This window comes from Glycine soja, chromosome 14 (assembly GCF_004193775.1).
Source record: "Glycine soja cultivar W05 chromosome 14, ASM419377v2, whole genome shotgun sequence".
In the NCBI taxonomy this organism is placed as follows: Eukaryota; Viridiplantae; Streptophyta; class Magnoliopsida; order Fabales; family Fabaceae; genus Glycine; species Glycine soja.
The window spans coordinates 2,210,173-2,233,402 of record NC_041015.1 but is presented as its reverse complement, the minus strand read 5'-3'; the positions used below and the strand labels follow the sequence as shown (position 1 = coordinate 2,233,402).

The 23,230-nt window shown below is 31.6% G+C and overlaps 3 protein-coding genes across 3 annotated transcripts; 1 reads left to right on the top strand and 2 right to left on the bottom strand.

Moving 5' to 3' along the window:
- Positions 1-1,375: 1,375 nt before the first annotated feature.
- LOC114384553 (GDSL esterase/lipase At4g10955-like) lies at positions 1,376-3,933 on the top strand. Its single transcript, XM_028344245.1, has 2 exons — positions 1,376-1,652; positions 2,849-3,933. The coding sequence occupies exons 1-2, from the start codon at positions 1,480-1,482 to the stop codon at positions 3,789-3,791; spliced, it is 1,116 nt and encodes a 371-aa protein (XP_028200046.1). The 5' UTR covers positions 1,376-1,479; the 3' UTR covers positions 3,792-3,933.
- A 4,477-nt stretch (positions 3,934-8,410) lies between these two features.
- On the bottom strand, positions 8,411-13,340 carry LOC114384731 (conserved oligomeric Golgi complex subunit 5-like). Its single transcript, XM_028344486.1, has 3 exons — positions 12,161-13,340; positions 10,400-10,873; positions 8,411-9,741 (listed from the first exon to the last, which is right to left on the bottom strand). Exons 1-3 carry the CDS (start codon positions 13,250-13,252, stop codon positions 8,803-8,805), a joined length of 2,505 nt encoding a protein of 834 aa, XP_028200287.1. The 5' UTR covers positions 13,253-13,340; the 3' UTR covers positions 8,411-8,802.
- Positions 13,341-14,816: 1,476 nt separating this feature from the next.
- Positions 14,817-15,254, bottom strand: LOC114383035. The gene has a single exon (XM_028342616.1). The coding sequence runs from the start codon at positions 15,144-15,146 to the stop codon at positions 14,961-14,963; it is 186 nt and encodes a 61-aa protein (XP_028198417.1). The 5' UTR covers positions 15,147-15,254; the 3' UTR covers positions 14,817-14,960.
- Between the last annotated feature and the right edge of the window lie 7,976 nt (positions 15,255-23,230).

Here is a 23,230-nt window from a genome sequence, read left to right as displayed (position 1 = left end):
CAAAAAAATCATTCTTCTAAATCCCCACCGTTCAAAAATATTTTTCTTTCACTAAATAAAGACACAATGTCAAGTTACTACACTCTTTGTCTTATGGATTTATTATTATTTAGTCACTAATGTTTACTTTACATTTTATTAGAATATAACATAGTCATTTTATGTAAATTTATAATTTTTTACTATCTTGTACTAATTTATTGCTTAATATGTTGCACACTGTTAAAATATATAGATTATTACTAATTGAAGTACAATTTAATCATAACTAAATTAGTAAACTTTGAATTAACACATTCACCAGTTTAATAACTAATTTTAAAAACATTGCTAATATGGATTTAAGTTTTGAATTAATACATTCATCATTTTTTATTAAGTCAAATGTAATTTTTTTATTATTGGATCATTCTTATAAAATTTAATGGACAAATCTGTTTAAACTTATTTTTTTTATAAAAAAATAACTGTTCTTTTAAATAAAATAAACAGTCTTATGATTTTTTAATGTGTTTTTCTAAATTATTTTTTACTTAAAATAAGTGATTTTTTTTATTTGTTTAAAGAAGAAAAGTCTATCTACTTCTTAAAAAAAATACTTATATAAATTATATTTTTTAAAAATTATTTTTATAAGTTTAAACAAATTGAATCCAATATATCTTTTTAAAAGTGATTTATTTAAGAAGTAATCAAATTGACTTTATAAAATAAACTAACATTAAAAAAATAAATTATTGAATATTGTGCTTAAAGTGATTAGTTTACTTTTATAGAGTCAACTTAATAATTTTTCTGGTTATTTTTATAACATCCAAATTAAAAGTGAAATTTGATATTTTTTCATAAGAACCAATATAGAATATAGAATGTCTCATTCATTAATTATTTTTTCTCATAAAATTACTTTTAATTAAGTCATTTTTCTGTGTTCAATAAATATAATAAAAAGAAAAATACAATAATATTTTATACTCTTTGACGGTGACTTTATCTTGTATAAAGAACACATTTTTTAGAAATAATTAAACCTATGAATTAGAAGACCAAATTAAACCTAAATAATTAATTAGAAAAAAAACTCATTTAACCTATGAAAAAATCAGAAAAGTACTTCTTAAATAAATTACTTTTAAAAACTACTATTAGTATTTCTTTTTTAACTTTTAAGAATTCACCAATAATAAATAAAAATAGATTTGAACGAATACAATGTCAGTGTTTCTTTTGAAGAGAACAACTGAACAAGTTCCAATTCCACTGAAAAGCACTGAAATAAAGGAACAGCAGGCATGTATTCTTTCAATTAGTTCCAACCGTAAATACTAAACACTACCGTATTTTAATTTAGAAAATAAGCATAAAGGTACGCTTAAAGTGCATTGAAATGAAAACTGATCGTTGATTGCGCGAGTTGGCACCTTTCCGTAAGAAGAAGAACAAGTTCTCTCTTTTTCCACCGTCACCACTCACCATGCAATGCAAACAGCCCAATTAAGAAACCATCCAACGAGTCTTGTTCTGCTTGTGTTGTTTACTACGTTAATGGCAAACCAGGTGGTTCCTCGTGAATCTCACCCTTATGCCTTTCATGTCTCTGGCCCTCGCAAGTTCACTTCCCTTAATTGGAGGGACCTTTTCATTTCTAGTTGGTCAGTACCCATTTCAATTCTCACTTCAAGTTGGCCTTTCACTCTTGCATTTGATCATCCTTCATCACACTTTGTTCATCCCTTAACTTGGATGTGCAAATGCTTTATGTTTGCCACTGGTTAATGGTTATTGGGGTGCTGGAAGACAGCAAGCAAAATAACAAAATTGGTAGTGTGCGTGGTTTCTAGTATGGAGTGTTTGTTTGCTGATCGATTTTGAACATGTTAGAACAAATGGGTTGGAACATATCGGTGTAAGGTTTTAAACTTCACCAAATGGGTTTGCAAAGTTTATGAATTTAAGATTTTTTATTGAAATGGAAAATGATAGCAAAATTTATCAACTGGGTTTCATCTATCGTCATAAATTAGAGATGGGTTGTTTCACAGATCTAAATGATATATTTGATGGATTCTCCAAATTTGCAGAGGTCAATGATATGTACTTTGTTTTGATTGTCTTTTTCATAGTTCTATAAGTTATAATTTTGGTAATTCTTGATTCAGTATATCTATCTGTTTGTTGTAATCTTCATCATGATACCCAATTTCTTAGTTACCTTAATTATTAAGCATTTGGAATAGAATTTTGGGGACTTAATATAGTATTATCATTATGATTATTTTCTAATGGGATTTGGCTTGGATAATGATTGAACTAGATCACTTGACGTTATTTTTGGGGACTTAATATAGTATTATCAGTTTGCTGAAAGAGACCTTTTTAGAAAAATAATAATAACTACGTCTCATAAATATAATATTTCATCCCAGAGCCAAACATGTACATGACAGGACAAAGAAAAGAAAGCATTTACATAATTGCATAGTGGATATTTTCTAAAATTAAATAACTTCTACTGCTTGGATTGCCTCAGTGGGTGTTTTGAACCGCAGGAAAAAATGTGTATCGAACTATACACCATTGTAACTTATGCATTAACTTGATTCCTGATGCAATTCCAAACACAACCTAGGAAGCCTTTTCCTTTTCTCTTTTGAACCCGTTCCAGGTCATCTTAAATTTTGATCTATACCATGGATTTATTATCGTATGAATTTTGTTGGCATTAACTCTACCAAGACCCCTTTATCCTTCATTTGCCAAATCTGATGGAAAGGGACCCATAGTTTTAGTTTCATTCACATTTTTTTTGTAACATATACGGATGTTGATATTGTTTTTGTTGATACAGGAAGGATGTAAATTATAAGAGAACTGTCATTGCCTGCTTTATACAGGCAGTGTACTTGCTTGAACTTGATAGACAGGAGAAGAGAACACAAGGAAATGCTCTTGCCCCAAATTGGTGGATTCCCTTCAAGTACAAGCTTAAACAAACACTAATTGATGAAAGAGATGGATCCATTTTTGGTGCAGTTCTTGAATGGGATAGATCTGCTGCATTGGCTGACTTGATACCAATTAGACCAAGTGGTGCCCCCAGGGCTGTTTTAGCACTCAGAGGAACATTACTCAAAAGCCCTACAATGCGAAGAGATATCGAAGATGACCTCCGTTTTGTTGCTTGGGAAAGCTTGAAGGGCTCTGTGAGGTTTAAAGCAGCTTTGGAGGTACTAAAATTGATTTGTGGTAAATACGGAAGCAATAATGTATGCATTGCAGGGCATTCCTTGGGGGCTGGTTTTGCTCTTCAAGTGGGAAAAGAACTAGCAAAAGAAGGGACTTATGTGGAGGCACATTTGTTTAATCCACCTTCTGTTTCACTAGCCATGAGTCTCAAAACTATTGGAGAAAAGGCTGAGTTTGTGTGGAATAGACTTAAATCCATGCTTCCTTATATTGGTGAGGCTCAAATCAGCAATGGTGGTTTGAAAGATGCTAGTTTGGGGGTGGTAAAATGGGTTCCTTATTTGTATGTTAACAAGGGTGACTATATCTGTTGCTATTACAATGATGGTGCTGGCACAAGCACAAAGGTGAATGTAGGAACTACAAATGGACAAGCAAAGTTGTTTGTTGTCTCTAAGGAGAAACAGAAGTTTCTTGAGGCTCATGGTTTGGAACAATGGTGGTCAAGTGATGCAGAACTTCAGCAGGTTATCCATAGTAGCAATCTCATAAGCAGGCAGCTTCGATCTTTATACACTGCTACTCCTTCCCAAGTAAACTCATAAGCAGGTGGTGAAATGTGATTTCAAATAAAATAAAATAAAATACGAGATTTGTATTCCTACGTGTTTTCACTGAAATTTGACATTTGTATATGTTGTAATTCATACTATTTTATTTTACAAGCGAAGACATCTTATTTGTCAACTACTAGTCTACTAGTAATGTTGTAAAAATTGATGAAATGAAAATAATGTGCTATTTTTTTACACACGTAAATTTGGGGATTGAACAAATATTGGATTCCTATATCTTGGACTAAGGCATTATTTGAAAATTTTCTCACAAAAAAATAGATTTTTCTTCTTCTAAAAGTAAGGAAAGTTAAAAAAAGTTAATAGATATTGACCAGTAAAAAAAAATTCAGGTACTAAAAACAAAAATTAAAAAATAATAGTGTTTAAAAAATATTAATAATATACTTTATCATGATATTCAACATATATATCCTTAGCAGTTAACACGATATCTAGTATATGCATCCTTTCTGGGACGTTTAAATAATTTTATGCTAGTCACTATGTTTTCAATTTCATGTATCAAATCTTCTATTATGAATGAAATGATATACTTTTCTTCTCCTAAAAAAAGCATGATTTCTAATATAAAAAATTATATGAATGATTTTTTAACTCATGCCGCATGATACTAGTTAACCAGACTCATACTTAATTTGATAAAAAAAAACTCACACTAAATTATAAATTATTGATTTTTGTAATAACTATACTAACAATTATTTCTGATTAACCGACTATGTAAAAGTTTTTAGATTGATCGTGCGTGGTCTTAAATGACTAAACCTAACAAAATAGTAGAAAGTTGTTATTAAAATTTACGTTAAGAATGCATTAAAAATCACAATGAAAATGTATTAATGAGATCTTTTAGCGAAAACCTTTCATTTTTTAATCTCAATATTGAAATTCTCGACAGAAAAAAAAACTGCAATAGATAACTTTTAATGCATCATGGGACTAGAAGTATTTTAGTCATTGGAAAACAGAGAGTCGGAGACTAATAAGTAATAAGAAGACAGATTAAGTCATAATTGGAAAATGAAAAGAAGTTGCTCATAAGTCATAATCGAGAACTGATTAAGAAGAATGTATATAAAAAAGAATACAACATTCTTTACCGTACATGAAATAATGCAAAGGACAGAAGATACACAAACACCCAAGAAGTGTAATACTCCCAGACACCTGTTTATTTGGTTTTAAATATATTATTTTATTATTTTAACTATTAATTAATAATAATAAAATAAGAACAGAAGATAAATTTGAAAATTAAAAAAGGAATGAAAAGAGGGAAAAGAAAGTTAATTTTGTATGCAATAATTGAAGATGAGGGAGTTGCTTCTTTTTTCACATTGCTTGCACCCACCATCAGATGTGGCCTAGTCATTCATGTCGAGGGAGTTTGTGTAGTTGTTTTGTTTTTTCTTCTCACCCGTCAAAGGTTGTTTAGCGGTCAACACTGGTCTCTTATTTCATTCTTAAACAAAAATTCTGTCGGAGATTCTTTGAGTGACCCTTAATCAAAAGTGAAAATTACAAATGATTTTATTGTAACTTTCTCAAGAAAGTTTCTTACTTTCTCTTTTTTATATTTAATTGTTTCTCCGTACCCTTTTCCCTTTTTCTCATCAAAGCAAATCATTTTTTTGGTTTATGGCCAAAGATGGATCCATAAAGTAAGATACAATTTGGGTTTTGTTTTGTTTTGCTTTTTTTTTTCTTCTTGTTTTTGATCTAATTTTAAGTTGCTTTGATCGATTCCTCTGTTTTGTGGTCTAGAGTTTGATTGTTTTCCATTTGAGTGAAGGGTTTTCATAAATTTTCAATTTTTAGTGGGGATTATGTGAAATCTAGTAGTGGGTGATTTGGATTTGTCTATGTAGTAAGAAATTTATGTTAACTTACCGCGGCATGTATCATAACTTTTTAACTTTGTTTTGTGATGTAATTGGTTCCCTTAGATTATGTTATTATGTTATTGTTGTTCGGAATTGAAAAATGTGATTTACATGTAGCTTTTAACGGTGAGATTTTTGTGCTACATTTAGTTATTTTCTTTATGTACGTTGAGTTTAGAAAGTTATAGATGCATGATTTTGAAGGAATTTTAATTCTGGTCCTGGTTATAGTGCTTTTGCTTGAATTGAACATCCCTCTCTCTATGGAATTTGTTTCCTGCATTTGATTTTCCTTGTAAGCATCATTGTTGATATTTTATGCATCATTTATTTTTTATATTGTTTCATCAGTTTTTCATTCCTTCTTCTAGTTAGGAACTATAAAAGTGTATAGATTTGTACCCTTTATTTTTTGTTTGAAGATATAAATGGGATATATGCAAGCCACTTAAAGAGCCTCATCGAGATTGTGATGTAGTGATAGTGTGAGGTTGAGTTCTTGTTCACATTCCTACTAGTTTCTTTCTAACTTTCTTTGATTGCAATATTTGTCTTTGTTGATGAAATGAAATTGTTAACATTTTATCAAAAACAAGTAATAAGTTGTGAAGTAACTATAAATAATTATTTATGCTTTATACATTTTTGAGAAAAAATATTAGTATGAAAATCAAGTTGTAGTTTTTCAGATTCAGTAGAGCATAATTTGCTTATTTTTTTGGCAGCATTGACATGAAATGTTGCTTGCAGTTATTTTCAATTCCTAGCTTAGAAGAAAACAGAACATGGCAGATATGAAGAATAAGTCCTTAATTTATCATTGTGATATATTTCTCTTATTGACTTCATTCCCGGCAATTAACTTGAGTTGTGTCACCACCAAGCAAAGCTATAAATACACCTCTCGTCCAGTACAACAGTGCATTGGCATGTGAAGCTTCAACATAAAGAATTCTGGAAGGTTAACATTACAATCACAACTTGGAAGCTTCCTCACCACCACCTTCATCTTGATACTATTTGATGCTGCAATTAGGAGTTGGTTAAAAAAACTCAGTAACGCTCATCAAATATTACTATCATGCATTGGTATGACTGTACAGATTCACAGCGGAAGCGGGGTAAATGTTTTCTACTTGGAATTGTAAATAAGAATGCTACGAACAAGAAAGATGCCTTCAAATCCTTACCTGCGGTGAGAGCAACAAATTAACACATTATCATAAGCTTTCAATACTAATTCAAGTTACTCGTTATGAATTATGATCTACACCAATGACGCAGCAGCAGCAGCTTTGGACGGTGTCAAGTGGCGGAGCTTACTAAATTTAACTACTTTCATTTTTAACTGTTCCTCTGTGTCATATCTACCTTTGCCTTTATTTTCCAAATTAGTGTGTGTATGAGAGGATATAGTCATATAGCCCCCTTTATTTTAATTTAAATTTATTTGTTAAAAAATACTTTTTTTAATATAATAACTAGTTTTCTGTTTCTTTATGTTTGTCTAATTCACCTTTTTTTTTAAAAAAAAAGAAGCAATTTTTTGTTTTTTCAATAATTAAATCTTATTTATTTCTTCAAAAATCATAGGACAGCTATAAATTGGCAATGATTATAAAATTGCCATTACCAGACAAATTAAAAATAAATATAATACATCTTAAAAAAATGAATTTAATACAAATTAATGGGATCATATTGCAAACCTTAAGTTTGGCTGATTAGCGATTCCAAAAATGGGCAATGGAAACTTTACGGTATGCCTTCTTTTTTTTCTCCAAAATTCATGCTGTTGACAATTTTCAATTGTAAATTTTCAATAGAGTAAATCAACAGTGGCAAATAAAAGACAGTGTTTCAAACTCAAAATGACAATGAAGAATGAGTTTGAAGATTCTGAATTATGAAGGGAAACAAATAAATCCGAGAAGGATTTGGATCGAAGCTCTCAACGTGATTTCCCTTCAATGTTAAATGGGTCTCCTTCTCGCAATTTCTTTTAATTTTATGATTTAATTATCTATTTAATTTTTATAATTTTTAAACTTATTCATTTTAGTCCTATAGTTAATTTCTATAATTTTAATTCTCAAAAGAACCGTGTCATTACAATTTTCTTGACTAACAGATTTTATTTAATGACAAAAATCTTTTGACAATTAAAATATAAACTTTAAAAACTAAAAACTTTTCTTATTAAATTTTAAGGACTAAAAAATTTAATTATTAACTATAGATTAAAAGGGATAAGTTTAAAAATTATATTAAACCTAATTTTATTTTAAGCTTCACTTTAACATTTAACTTCTTTTATAAATTTAATTCTCCAACTTATTTCGTGTTATGTTTATTTTTGCCGTTACTTTTTATTATGACGCAGGTGAATATTGAACTCCTCAGGTCCACAAACTAAGGTACTCGAATTTTTATGATTATTGGCAATTTTACTGATAAAAAATCTTAAGAATCATTTCATTTGCCATCATTATTAGACAGCATAGCAGTTATATTACCCATACTTTGATAGGATCTACCAGTTTACATTGAAGATAAAATACTTCAATTTTAACAAAAAAGATAGATTATAAGTCATAACGTGAAATATTGCGAAGCTGCAACAAACTTGTTGAGAAAAATAAATTAACGAATAATTAGATAAAGATAGTTTACGTTATACATGAAGATATTGGCAGGCATACGTAAGGCATGATGAAATAATCGTTTACATGTCTATTAATCATGGGGAGTATACAACAGCACTTGTTTCTACATTCCATGAAAAGGTTATATTTCTCTACATTGAAAGTAACAACAAATAATCAAGAAATTCGAGATTAACCAATAACAGTAATTTCATTTAAAAAGGAAAAAAAAAAAAAAAGGAAGGAAGGAAGGAGGAAGGAAGATGAATAGAAATGAAAGAAAGAAAAAAAATTTAATCATTTAAATGTTTGTACCTCATGCTTGCTAGCAGAAGTAGCAGGCCTCTTCCTCATGTTTCCACAACCAAACTCTTTTCAATAACTTTCAAGAAGCAATATGGGAAGTACCAGATGTGGTTTAATTTGCTAGACTACAAATTCTTTACTGGATCATGACTTTGAGGAAGTCTGATCTTTTTCAATCAAAGAAGAACCCAATTGAAGCATAAGAGGATAAACAGGGCTAAACTCCTTATCTCCTCTGCTCCTCACATTTGCAGCATAATCATCAAGTGTTGCTTTGATGCCCTTCCAGATTTGATCTTCCCATTGAGAATCTAGCCATAGTGAATACTGCAATGGTGTTAGTTTGTTCCTTTGCAGTGGTGACTGCAATTCTTCAGGAGCACGGGTGTACAGATGATGAAGTATGACATTTGGTGGCAGATCTTGAAGAAGTGGTGATGATGCAAGCTGGGACGTTTCCAAGAAAATAAGAGGACGAAATGCTCTAAGTGCGCGATATGGTGCACCAAGTTGCTCGACAGGGAACAAATTTTGACCCACAGCTAGCTCCAATTCAGCCATATCCCTAGCCATCCTCAACTTGCCTGATTCTGAAAGTGGTCTCACAAGAGATGCGTGTCGGATGAAGAATACTAGAACACGTGAAGCCATGCTCTGGACAAGCCTGGTGCATATGTTCTCTGTACCAGGAGCTGTTGAATTCCTGGAAGGCAACAACCTAGAAAGAAACTCACTGCGAAAGTGAAGAATACACTTCTGGAGCTCCTCCATGTAAGGTGATGCATTGTTGTCCATAGCAGCATCCATTCCGAGCACTCCAAAGTTATGATCATGTATTTGTAATATGCAAGACTCAAGACGATCCAGCATTGCTTGGAATAAAGCTGTTACAGAATCACAGGCAACACCATATATGACACCTAATGAAGCAGACAACACATCTGCAGCAATACTGGGCATTCCTTTAAGTATAGATGATATCCGTGTATGAACATCTTGCAGATGCTGACACAATGTAAAGTTCTTGAGCTGTGCTGGTGTTGCAGGACCATTTACTTGACGTGATTCAGGACCAGTGGATATCTGTCATAACAATGACATTGAATAATTAAAAGATTAGAAACTATGCTTCTATAGTAGTTGTCCTCCCTTCACTTGAATAAAATGGACTTTGGGATTCTATATATTGCAAAACTCATACACAAAGAAGAAGGGGAAACAAAGCCTTTAGGTTCCAGAGAAAACATACAGCAACATCTATCTCCGGTCATTATATCTCACCATATCATGACAAGTGACAACACTTCAGGTAGTAATATCGGAAAAATATTATATAAGTCTAGCAAAAATATTAATTACTTAACACACTGAAAAATAAAATGAGTAAGCAAGTTAAATGATTGAATGGTTGCTGATCACTACAATGTGATACAGTACAAGTCCAATAATACAATACACATATGAAGTATAAACTCCTCAATGAAAGAACACACGATATTCTTTATGCATGCAGTTAACAATGCCATGATTTACAGTACAGTCAACAAGACTTTCCTTTTTCTGTGAATCCATTCTTTCCTTGTAATAAAATATTCTTTATTCCAAAAATATAAGTAGTTATTCCTGAAAACCCATGATCTAGATAGCATTGAGTTCATTTCTAAGCCAATAAATGTAGCGCTTAAAACATCTAATAAGCAGCATACAACGCCTTAGATACAATAACGTCATTTCTGTTTACCTGGTATTCAGCTCGTTCTGCAAGAAGAATTAAAACCTTGCCAATTTCACGCAAAACAAGAAGAGTTAAGCGTGCATCCATCTGAACAGTTTCTATCTCTTCCTGAATGCGTGATATAATTCTTGATATTTGTTCCTTGGAGGGAACACTACCACGACTGGACATTGGAAATACAGAATTCACTAGATCTGAAAGGCGACTCAAGCAATGAGCCAAAAATGCATTCTGGAATATTTCGACAGCTGAAATTATCTGCTCTTTTCCAGACAAATTGATAGCTGGTAACACTCCTTTGACATCTGTGTCATGTGAAATTCTTTCAAGTAGATTCTCTATCATGGAGTAAAGCTTTGGATATCCCATTGTAAAAATCTCTTTAACAAAACTTGATCCAGTGAAAGCAGACTTCATTTGGCTTGCAAAAGCCTTTGTAATGGCCTCCCACACTCGATCAGTTAGCATGGGATCACCTTCCTATGCAGCAGCAGCAGTCAACATCCGAAAATGAGAAAAAAAAAATCAAATAGAAAATAAGAAAGTGAGAACAGCAGTAGCTAGAATAAGTATGATCTGATGAGTGTTCCTTGGTAAGAACTCAATACTGTAAAGTATAATAGATCATGAAGACTCAAACCCCTAGGAAATAGGAAGTCCATTGAATCTGTTTATTTGCACATGGTATAAGATCACAAGTTTTTCCAAAATCTAGGATAAAAGACCTTACTAAATAAATCAATGCAACATCTTCATACATCTAACATATTGATCACTTTATTACACTGAATACATACAGAGGAGTTGATTTTCAAAAGATTGCATATTGATCTCATCTCATCCAAAATCCATCTAGCGGTGTTTAATGCATCAGAAGAGAATGGACAGGCATGAACTTTTACAATTTCTCTACTCTGCATCCCATACAACTCTTTTGAAGAGAGAAAGGCCTTTGACAGTATAATGTTGCATAAAGCTGGAAGCCTATTAAAAGAATTTTACACAAAAGAGAAACAACAAGCAATTACCCTTGATTTCCCTACTCCCTCTTCACTTATGTCTAGGTAATATAGTATAGCACAAGTCACCCCTTGGCATCTGTTTACAGCATACCAGAGGAAAAGAAGACCACAAAAAGGAAAGATTTGGAAGGCTGGCAAATGGATTGTATTGCACAGCAAATACTTGATTGATACTAAAAAATTGAAATATTACAGTCTTTCCTTCTTGTGGTCTCTAACATTTATAGATCTATTAAACCAGTGCAATAGATTCATAGATCTTGTCATGTCAGTCTCTTCTGAACCAAATGAACACACAAGTAGCAATAACTGACTCAATTCAAACTTCTAATATAATCGTCAGTTTCTTCCATTTGGGAAGAGAGGCACACAAAATAATAGCTCTCAATACACTAACCAAATCGGGTGTGAAAAACTAAAAATAAACCTGTTTGTGCTAATAATTTCCAAACTAAAATTCAAACACCAAGGTTTGGCTGGCCATTTTGCATAATAAGCTAAAGCCACAGGGTATTCGTTACACAATTATGTCGGTAAAGTAAACCAATTCTACGAGAGAAGCACCCACAATATAATCACAATACAATCTATCATCTACATATCAAACTATGGCGTTCAGAGGACAAACAATAATTTCTATTGTCGTGCGATGGATGAAGAAGAGCATATATGAATCCAAGGCAAGCAACAACATAATTTCCTTCTGATGTAAACAAACAACTAAAACAGAAACAATGAGCCTCACCTGAATGACCTCATCAAGCAACAAAACATGTGTAAAGGGATCACGTTTTTTAGAGAGCACCCTCTGCAAATGCCACACAGCAACAGCAATGGAATGCAACTGATCCATGCAATTTCCCAACCTATGCCAGAGAGCCTCTCTAGCTTTAGCCCCTCCTCCAATGTGGGGCGTTCCAGATCCTCTAATCCCACCAGGACCGTACCCGCTTCCACCCGAAATGGTCTTCATGTCCAACGCCACAGTGACACTCTTAGCACCCAAACCCTTATACTTATTCACCACCTGCTCCACAGTGCCCTTCAATTCCCCAAGATTGTAGAAAACCTGCAACCCGGTCCCAACCTCTGCCTGGTTCAACCCTTCCATTCCGCGTTCCAGAACCTTCATCGCCTCGCTGCGAAGCAAATCTCCCGTTTCCCTGACCCAATTGAGCTCTTCGTCGACGGCGTCGATGCCGACGAGGTCGTACTCGTCGCAGAGACTGAGGATCTCGAAGTGGAGCTGGGCGGCCTTGGCGAGATCGAGTTTTTCGGGGTCGGCGGCGGCCATGAGGTCGCGGAGCTTCTTGGAGAGGCGGAGGGCGCGGATGGAGTGCTGGAGGAGCTCGGTGGTGCGGTGGAGGTTGGAGAGCTGGGCGGTTTTGGCGGCGACGGAGCGGTGAGGGTCGGAGAGCTCGGAGCGGAGGCGGCGGACGGAGGACTGGAGCGAGGAGAGCGCGGATCTGAGGGTGGAGAGGGCGTGGTCCGCGTGGTGGAGGGACGAGAGCTGCGAGAGGAGGTCGTGGTGCCGCGAGAGGACTTCCGAGCGGAGCTGGTTCTCCAGGAGGCGGATCGCGTGGTGGAGCTTCTCCGCGGTGGAGGCCGGGGAGCCGGAGGAGAGCGCGGCGGAGGAGAAGGAGGTGGAGGAGAAGGAAGGAGAGAGGAAGGCGGAGAAGATGGGATCCGAGGCCAGAGAGTCTAGGGCGGAGGAGGAGGGGGTGGTGGTGGTGGCGGTGGAGGCGGCGGCGGAGGAGGGGTTTTTGAAGGTGGAGAGGCGTTGCATCGGAGATGCGCCGGTAGAGACCGGCGTCCTCGCCGCCGCTGGTGACGCCATTGTGATTTTCGTTTTCGCGAGCGAGCGACGAAGGTCGTTTAGTCTAGTACAGACACTAGAATAGGATAGTTACTCTATTTCTTTTGTTTTATGTAACTTCTTGCTTCTGAAATTGTTTTGTGCGATTGTGTTATTTTTTTTTTTATAATTTACTTACCATTCATGTGATTTTTTTTTAATTTAGTATCCTAACTTTTTAATAACATGGAATTCTTTTTCAAGTGTCGAAGCTAGAATGTTTTTTATTTTTATGTTTTTTGGATAAACGGATAAAGTGTGATATTTTGATTAGCAAGCTTTTAAGTTTTTTTAAGTTTGCTGTTATAAAAAAAAGTGAAAGTAAGTTTATTCTGATTGAAATTAGGATAGTTGAAAGTACTCTTAGCATGAACATGCTTCCTCCAAAGTGATTCTCGTGTTTGTTTGTTTTAACTAATAAATTATTACTTCTTGTAAAATGACACTTCGAAATTCATAAAACCTAAATATAACGGGTTCACAACACATGTTCTTCGTATTTTTTTTCACTCCAATGTACTTTTAGAGGTATTTGAACGATCTTTCAGACAGACTAAAATATTTCTTTCTCAATTTATACATTAAAATGCATATTTTTTGTATTGAAATTTTGTAAAAATATTTTTGTAACATTAAACCAAACATAGCATTAAGAAATTCAGTTTGCAAATTTTTGTAAGAATATATATAAGAATTTGATGACTTTAAGTAGAGAAAAATTAAATGGCTAACAAAGATCACATCTAACCTTATGTACCAAAACCCTTTAACGTGTCAAAGATCAAACTTTTTACTGCTGAGAACTTCTACAAGTGACAATAATGCATCTATTGATCTATATCATTCTAAACATGCATGAAATTACGGCCTTCCACTTCTGCCAATCCTAAACAAATTGAAGAGAAAAAATTTGGGACTCCATGACCTTGAAATTCATAACTGAACCAACAATTGGTAGTTCCACACTGTAATTTCACTCAAAGTGGTAGTTTTTGCATTTACAATAATAGAAACCAGTCTTCTCCTCCCAATAAATAAACAAAAAGCAGACAGATCACTCCAACATATTTGTTCACCAAACAGTTTCTCGTACTATTTTATACAGTGGAAAAAAAAGTACGAGGAAGAGCCAAAATTGTAATGCTAGGGAAAATTGTTCTCCAGAATTCATCGTTTATGCTCTTCAAACTATTCATTCCAACCTATAAACGTGAAAATATATCAAACTATATACATAATATATGATCGTTCATCATCTCGTATCTTCCAATTTGGTGCAGAAAATTAAGCTTTCAAATTATAAAACAGAGCAAGCTGGGAGTGTCAAGAAGGAATTGCCGCTGGTTAAGCAAAAAGATGAAATCTATAATATAATAAAGCATGAAAGATATCACTGCAAGCTTAAGTTCTGTGCCTATTCTATTACTAATGAGAAACCTGTAACTGTAAATAAATATAATTTTTTTTATCACTAAGAATAAAAAATAAGAAATTTATAACGTCTTACATATATTTTACAAATAAATGCAATTGAAGCAAAGTAGTAATGAAAAAAATGAATGAAATAACAATATTTGGACAATTATTTTCTATAAATATTTTATTGGAGAAGAAAATAAAAAAATAAAAAACATATTTGTAAGGTGAAATTAGCTAAATCATGTTTTGTGACGGTGGTGGTGATGATGATTCAGAAGTGGCAGCCACAGCAAAGGTAGAAGAAACAGAGGGTGGAGACAAGGACTACAGCCTCAGCCGCGTAGAGTATCTTGAAAACGAGGGTGTCGATGATGGTCGTTTGAAGATCCAGTCGTTTCCAGCGAAACGGCCAAGACACCTTCTTCAACCACAACTTGCTCTTCTTCTTCTCTTCCATCAAACTCTATTATGTAATTTTGGACAGAGTATGAGCTGTTGTTTGTTTATATTGAGAAAGGGTGGCATGCTTCAAAGACAAGGATGTTTGCTGGCCCATGAAACACTTTATTTATGAACTCTATTACTTTTGTCACATTTCTCAATTCCTGCTCCTTCCGACACTCATTACAAAATTCCACCAATCTTGTTCCCCATTTTTAGTTTCCGTTGCAAATTTTAATCGTAGATAACTAGATTTAAAAATTGGTAATGGTTACGAAAAGTATCAAAGTGTAGATAATGATAAATTGATATCAAGCTGAAAATTTTATATTTAATTTTTGAATATGTATAAAGTATGATACATTGGTTATGTGGATAATATAATAATAAATTGATTTTTAAATTTTATAATTTAATATTAAATTAATCATAAAAAAATATATAATTTATTGTTAAATTGATTTTTTTTGTTTCATTTTTTTATATTTGAGAATTAAATTTTAATTTTTTATCTTATAAGATTAATTTATCTTCTTCTTGCATTTTTAAAAATTAAAATGATTATAGCAAAGATATGTGAAATTCCTAATATATTTATTTGCTTTTCATTAATTTTTTTTTTAGAGTTTAAACCCTTTAAATGAATATTAAAGGGATTTGTTTCTTACTAAGTTTGGAGATACCCAAAGTTATAAAAAAAATGAAAATATTGGTAAAAATAGTGGAGTTGTTGATTCTCGTGTAAAGTGGTTTCATTTCATGTGTTGCATGTAAATTTGTATTGGAGAGTTGTTGGGGGAATGAGAGCGCGCATGAGATTTAAAAGGTTGTGAAAGATGAAGGGACATATAAAGTCTTCTTTTATTGAATAACTAATTCTGTATCAATTTGATTTGATATAGAATACCGTATATCGATCATGTGCCACGAAATGACAAAGGATGAAGGGGGTGTTCGTCGTTCCGTTATACGGTTAAATTTTCATTTAAAATAAAATTGGAATAAAAAAATTTTACGGTTTGATTCAATTTAAATTTTATGATTTTTATTAAAATTTATATATTTTTTCATATTCTAAATAAAATTACATTGAAAAATTATTCATAATAATTTACAAAGCGTATTAATATATATTATTTCATTAAAATTTATATATTTTTTTCATATTTTAAATACAATTATATTAAAAAATTGTTGATAACAATTTACAAAACTTAATGATAAATCTTTTATGATAAAATTCTGTAAAAAAAAATCATTTCTTTTAAATCAAACATATCTTAAAAAAGTAGTATAAAAAAGTAATATATATTATATAAATTTTGTATACATAACAATACAAAAATATCGTAAAATTTAAGTAGTACACTCATAAAATACATAACCTTTAATTAATATAAGTCTTAATGTAAGTGTTGTGGTTTGGATTAGTTTCAAAACACAAATCACGGACTGAATCAAATCAATAGGTTTAAGAAAAAAATCATTCAAAAAAATCGATTTGGTTTGGATTTCGATTTTTTTAAACAGTTTTAAATTTTTATTTTTGATCGGTTTAGATTTGAACACCCCTATTAATCACAATTATATGAGAAGAGAAAGTAAATATGATTTTTATTTAAAAAATCAGTATTTTAACTTATACTATAATGTATTACTAGAGGGAACATGAGTTATTGTGAGTAATAATGAAAGTATTCAATTACAATTATTAGATTAAAATTATATAGATTCATCTTATACAAACTGATACATTTTTAAAGATAAATTAGACACATACCGGCCGTTAGTAATTAAAGTTGAGATTTGAGGATAAAAACTATTAATATAAAAATAAGTTTTAAAATGGTTAATAGTTTGAGAATTTAAAAAATACATAAATATTAAATTATGATAATTAAAGTCATGTTTTATCCTCTAAAAAATTATAATAAAAATATATTCTTATATTTAATGAGAGTACTGTAAATTTATAATATAGAGGTTGGTAAATGAATTGGATCAAATCGCATTAAATTATGTTTGTAATATTCCTCTTAAATGTTTTTGGTTGCTGAAAAAACTGATTTTAATTTTAGTTCCTACGATTTTTATTTTATTTTGATCTTTTATTTTATCGATATTTACGTTTGTTGAAGGATTAATACAATTCTCATCATTTATCCAGATTTAGGGTCAATAATTAAATCATATACAAATTTTTTCACTTTATTGTTTTTATATTTAAATTATATTATTATTATTATTCTATTAAGTGATATGATAAATGAAAAAAATGTCATCGTTTAATAAAATGAAAGTAATGGAAATAATTAAAAGGTACATGTACATAAAATTGTTTAAGACCCAGAAACATATTTAAATATTTTCTTTCTTATTGATTATTTACTAATGTATGCAAAGAAAACTGAAAGGTAATATTCCCTTTCAAACACCAAAAGTAATGTGATTGTGATCTTTCCGGCAAATCTCACCTTTGTAGAATACATATATATATATACTTTTTATGAATTTATTTATACACAAAATCCCTCAATCCAATATTTTGTATAATTGATTTTGTTTGTTTATAAAGTAAGACAACTTTGTTACTAGTAGAAAACATTTTTGCAGAGATATTTATTGTTTTGTTTTGGTTGCGTGGAGCAACTTGTTTCCCGCATTGTTGTCGTGCACTGCATGATGATAAGATTTGACCTGGCTTGGTAACAAGGGTGTGTATATAATATAACTAGCAAGTCTCAAATTAACAAAAATTCAACAAGGGAAAAAAGATGAGGGGAGCGTTTCATTTTTATTAATTACAATTCTGATACGTTGATAAATAAAATGGAGGTGAGAAAAGAATGTTCAGATTACATTTTATGCATTAATGATCATACGAAATATATAAGAAAACTTATCTGTATGTTTTAAAACTTCCGTCTTTTATTAAACCATTCTTAAATTAGGATTACGTCCTAATATGCATACCTTTCCTTGTTAAATTGTTCCTACTTTTTACTCAATTAGAGAGGTTGATATAATTTGACATATGATTTTTGAAAGACATGCCTAGAATCTCATAATATTCAATTGTTATTATGACGTGAGTTTGAATAAAATCAACTTATAAATAATAAGAAAGTAAAATGAATTAAATGATTTTTTATGAATTAAAATCAATATAATGATCATTTAAATTTATTATATAGGAGTCCACCGTAAGAGTTTATAAAAAAGATAAACTATTTTCATATTTTTCATTGAGCTCTTCAGAATGCTCTTTATATTATAATTATGAAAAAATAAGTTACTATATTATAATAAAGATAACAATGTCAGAAAATATCCAATTCTGAAAAAAAAATCCAAATATGTCTTTTCTTGAGAAAAATCTTAAAATATCTTCGAGTTTTATTTCAACTGACTTCGGTTCAGTGCAGAAAGCCTTTATTATCGGTTACTCGTATATATTATCATGTCATCAAACAAAATATTTTGAAATAATGGTTATTGAAGAGTTTCTTAACAAATTAATAATACAAAATTAAGTGAAATATAAAAGAAATCAATAAAATAATCCATCAAAATTGAATCTGATATCTTTTATTCATTTCTTCTATAAATTTTCTCAATATAGATTAAATTAGCTCAGGAATTGGACAGATTTCAACACTTTCTGCTTTATTCCATGTCATAATTTCTTTTATTTGCATTGAAAACTGGAATTAGGTACTGATTGGAACATTTTTCTTTTATTCTCCGTGTAAAGTACAATAATATTTCTCTAGTTTTTATTAATTGTAGTAATAGATGACATTAGTGTTATTTTCATTGAAACAACATCGTGTGAAATACATGTTATGTGTTGGATATCAATCCTTTCTACCTTTGTCCATAACTTTATCTATCAAGTCCTTTTTTCTTGTATTTTCAGCAATTTTCTCATTGCAGTGTTGTCAAAAGACAAATTGACATTATTTCATTGGTTCCCTAATTTCATTTTGGTATGGTCCCTCCAAAATGGGTCAATTCAATCAAGTGGTCCCAGATACTCATGTCCACTTAAGTTTAGACGTTAGCTAATCGTTGCTTACTTGGTTTCTCCAACTACATATGTCAATTTCCAATTGCATAACGGCTAGTATACCAGTAAATATATAGGTTTGTTAACAAATAAAATATAATATACCATAAACCTCTTGGGTGTAATGACTAACGACCGTTTCATAAACGCAATAAAAATATAATATATCATAAAAACCTTCAATTAAGCTTTATTCTACCAAAGCCAATGGAGTGTGGTGGGAAATTCTCCTGTTCAGCTTGTGCTAAACATTTTTTATGAGCCGAGTAGAATTAAGGAGATAAATGATACTTTCATTTCCTTATTTCCAAAGGTTGATATGGTGCATGGGATGAAGGATTTCAGACTCATTAGTTTATGCTACTTTCATAAGTTGTTTAACTAAGATATAACTCGACATATATGCCCAGCATAGAGGCAGGCCATTAAACATGAGCCGCTAGTTTGAACCCAACCCATTGACTAGAATGTACCTTCACGACCCTTTGAACACGTCATTCCCCTCTCTATTGGAGAAGGTTTGCCCTGAACCTTAAGATAATCAGAAACAAGTTGAACCTGGAATTCAAACCCATGTTGGCTAACTTTGATTCCAAATGGTATAACTAAGAAAGTTTACCATTATACTAATTTTAAGCTATTAGTAACGGTGTAACTCTTGACATATAACATCCTATACATAAGATGCAGACTCTTGCATATTTAAGTCACGTTAATCATGGGCCACCATGCTGACCTAAAATTTAGGTTTGTTCAAAATTTAACTATTTAGCAAAGGGATAACATACAGCCACGCAGGCCTAGTGCTTTGTATTAAGTGGAAAAAATCAGCTAGCTGCAGCAGACAAACCAAAGGAAAAAAAGTGATATCTCCTAATATCAGAAAAAGCTAGATCTCTTTATATAACATCCATTGAGTATACGTTGAGTGAGAAACCATCCAATAATTCTGAGATGTTCACCTCAACAAATTAGCTTCATAAATAAAACAGATCAACCACAAGAAAGAGTTTGCCGCATCAAAATAGAGCGGAAGCAAACACCTGCTAATATTGGTTCAAGCATCCAATTGATAGAGAACACGGGAATTCAAATATAGGATATAGAACAGGCCAAAGAACATTTCATAAAATTGCAAATGCAGAACTGATTACCTGCTAATATTCATATTATAAATTACTATATAATAAAGCAAAATGTATGAAATATAAGAAAATTAAAAAAATAATAAAACTTTGGAAGAAACTGGATGTCTACACAGTTCTACTTTTGGCCATCAGTGTATCATCCAAGAGGAAAATCAAACTCTAAACCAAAATAATGCAGCAAATTATCTACTGTGAAATACTTTAACTGTTAGAAATCACACCCACCCTCAATTTTTACTGCACTGTGCATATCATTAATATTGCACCAATCGCATACAACACACATTACATCCAAGGATGAACAATTCATCCAGGTCAGAATCCAGTGATTAAAAAGATATTCATACTTCTCATAAAAAAAAAAAAAAAAAACAATGATCCAGAAGCAAATTCCCATTCTTTGTAGGTGTTGGTGATAATCAGAAATAAAATGAGTATAGGATGCAAACACACACCAATAAGAAATAGAAGTAACTATCTTTTCTTTATCAACATCCTTTTATCCAATTTGCATCAGAAATGAAAATACTCATCCTTACCATTAAGTTCATCCAAAGCAAGGCAATAACAGTTCATTAATAGGTAACTTGGTACTGTAAATATTCATCCTCATTTACTATCATCCCTAGTAATTAATTACAAGTAGCAGCATGAATCACCCAAGTCAAGACACGCTGCTACATTTGCAATTTGTAAATGGAAAGAGATAATGGGATGGCTGTTCCATGGCATTCTCCATCTTGGGCGACGTAGAGGAGGTGGGGCCAGGAGAGGATGTGATAGAGGTAGTATTTCATCTGGTAGTTCTCAGGCAAGCAGAACAGGTTGCACGCCTGCATCGCCAGTAGCTCCTTCACCGTAGCCTTCCTTATGCACACCATTTTCCCCCCTTTCCCCTTTCCTTTCTCATGTCAATAGAAGCTCATAATAAGTTTCAAATACAAACAAACACTCATGAAAATAATCATAAGTTCACATTAAATAACATAGAAAAAGTTGATTTTTATTTAATTTTTTTTTAAAATGCAATACCCAGTTGATTTGACTAAAGATCTATCCTAGTTCAACCTGGATCACATATACATTAATGATCCTAGGAAACCGAACTGGTGTGCCCATCGGAATTTGATTGGACCGTCCAATCTAGTCCGATTCTTCAAACACTACCTAGGAGGCCTTTGGTAAGAAAAAAATTTGGAGTTTTGAAATTTAGGCTCTATTTGGGGTGATTTTCTGTTTCCAAGTTTAAAATTATTAAAAACTAAATTCAATTTATGTTTTGAGTTGTGAGTTTCAATTTATATTAATTTTGAAATTTTAAAAAGTTATAGTAAATTAAAAATAGATAAAATAAGTTCACTATTTTATTTTATCATGCTTCATTATAAAATCATGCAATATAAAAAATAATTAAGCATAATAAAAATAATTAAAAAGTATTAAAAAATTAATAACACAAACATAACACTAGTAATAATATGTTGGGTTATATAACACATCTTTACAATTTGTATTTAGTTTTTATCAAGCAAAAAATTACACGAGTAAACATAAAAGTGCAAAAGGTTTATATATCTAAAATGTGATAATAATAACGATTTAGTACAATACAATTACGATATTACATTAGCTGAATCCCATCATCATTGAGCCAATCGATCTTGAAAATTTGCCATTCGATAGGTATATGTGGTAGTAACTAATGATGCCCTATGTTGCTATGTCATGTTATTCCTATCTAGTTCTTTAACTTCAACCTTTCAACCTTTTCTTTCACATATTAAAAAGAGAATCATCTTGTATTTCCATTTTAATAAAATTATGAATAACACAACATGGAAGCGGTATATATTTTTGTCTTTTCAAGGCATAAGACAACATTGATTTTAGAATAATAAAACGTAATTTTAAAATCCCAAAACATCTTTCAGTTACATTATCTAACCAAGAATAATGCATATAATTAAATAATTCTTTTAGACCTTGGGGTATTTGTTGGTCTCTATAATCACACAAGTGATATATAGTTTTCTCTATGATATGGTGAAAGAAAACAAGACATGACCAAGTATCCAGAATCTACTAGATAATATTTACCTCGAGGAAGAATGAGAAATTAATAATCTAGGTTCTTAATCGTTTTTTAAAGACTCTTGAGTCATTCAGCGTACCCTCCCAACCAATTATGACAAATGTAAACTTCATATCAAATAGATAACATCACAATACATTGATAGTTGGTTCAAGTTATTCAATTGATGTTTTATTATTTCGTAAAAATATCACCAACAATGGACCAAGTTTTTTCTTCTTCAAAATACATAAACTTCTTAACCAAATTAAAAAAATAGTTTAATCGTATAAAAATAAAAAAGTATTGTATGAACAAAATTTAAACCAAATAAAGTTTAAAAATAGAAAGAGTTGAAGATTGAACATAAATAGAAAAGTTATAAAATCAAATAGTTTACATGTATAAAGAGAGATAGAGAGCGACACACTTCTATGAATTCGGAAGTGAGACTCCTGAAAATAGCATTGTAAGATAGACTTGGTCTCGCACCATAAATCATTCTTCTTCTCCGCCAACATTCTATACTCCGACAAATCTCTTATTGTCGATCAAACTTCTTCTCTCTAACTACTTTTGTTCTCTTACCATGAATAATTTGAACTTTGATTCTTATCTGTCATTGTAGCTATAACATGTTCAACATCCAATAGATCTTGCCACGGTAAATTAATGTTGGTGTAATTTCATTTACATTTCCTGTTCCATTAATTTCTCTTCAGGAATCATCATCAAGCTATTTATCAATCAAAATGGAGAATAAGCTAGCACTGGAATACAATATACATGTAGATTTTGTTAATTAATAACTA

Excerpts from the sequence above, each read along its gene's own strand:
- LOC114384553 (XM_028344245.1), top strand. The coding sequence starts at position 1,480 with ATGCAAACAGCCCAATTAAGAAACCATCCAACGAGTCTTGTTCTGCTT. Across the intron at positions 1,653-2,848 it reads GACCTTTTCATTTCTAGTTG|GAAGGATGTAAATTATAAGA; the intron begins GTCAGTACCCAT and ends TTGTTGATACAG.
- LOC114383035 (XM_028342616.1), bottom strand. The coding sequence starts at position 15,146 with ATGGAAGAGAAGAAGAAGAGCAAGTTGTGGTTGAAGAAGGTGTCTTGG.
- LOC114384731 (XM_028344486.1), bottom strand. The coding sequence starts at position 13,252 with ATGGCGTCACCAGCGGCGGCGAGGACGCCGGTCTCTACCGGCGCATCT. Across the intron at positions 10,874-12,160 it reads TGCTTGATGAGGTCATTCAG|GAAGGTGATCCCATGCTAAC; the intron begins GTGAGGCTCATT and ends GCTGCTGCATAG. Across the intron at positions 9,742-10,399 it reads CAGAACGAGCTGAATACCAG|ATATCCACTGGTCCTGAATC; the intron begins GTAAACAGAAAT and ends TTGTTATGACAG.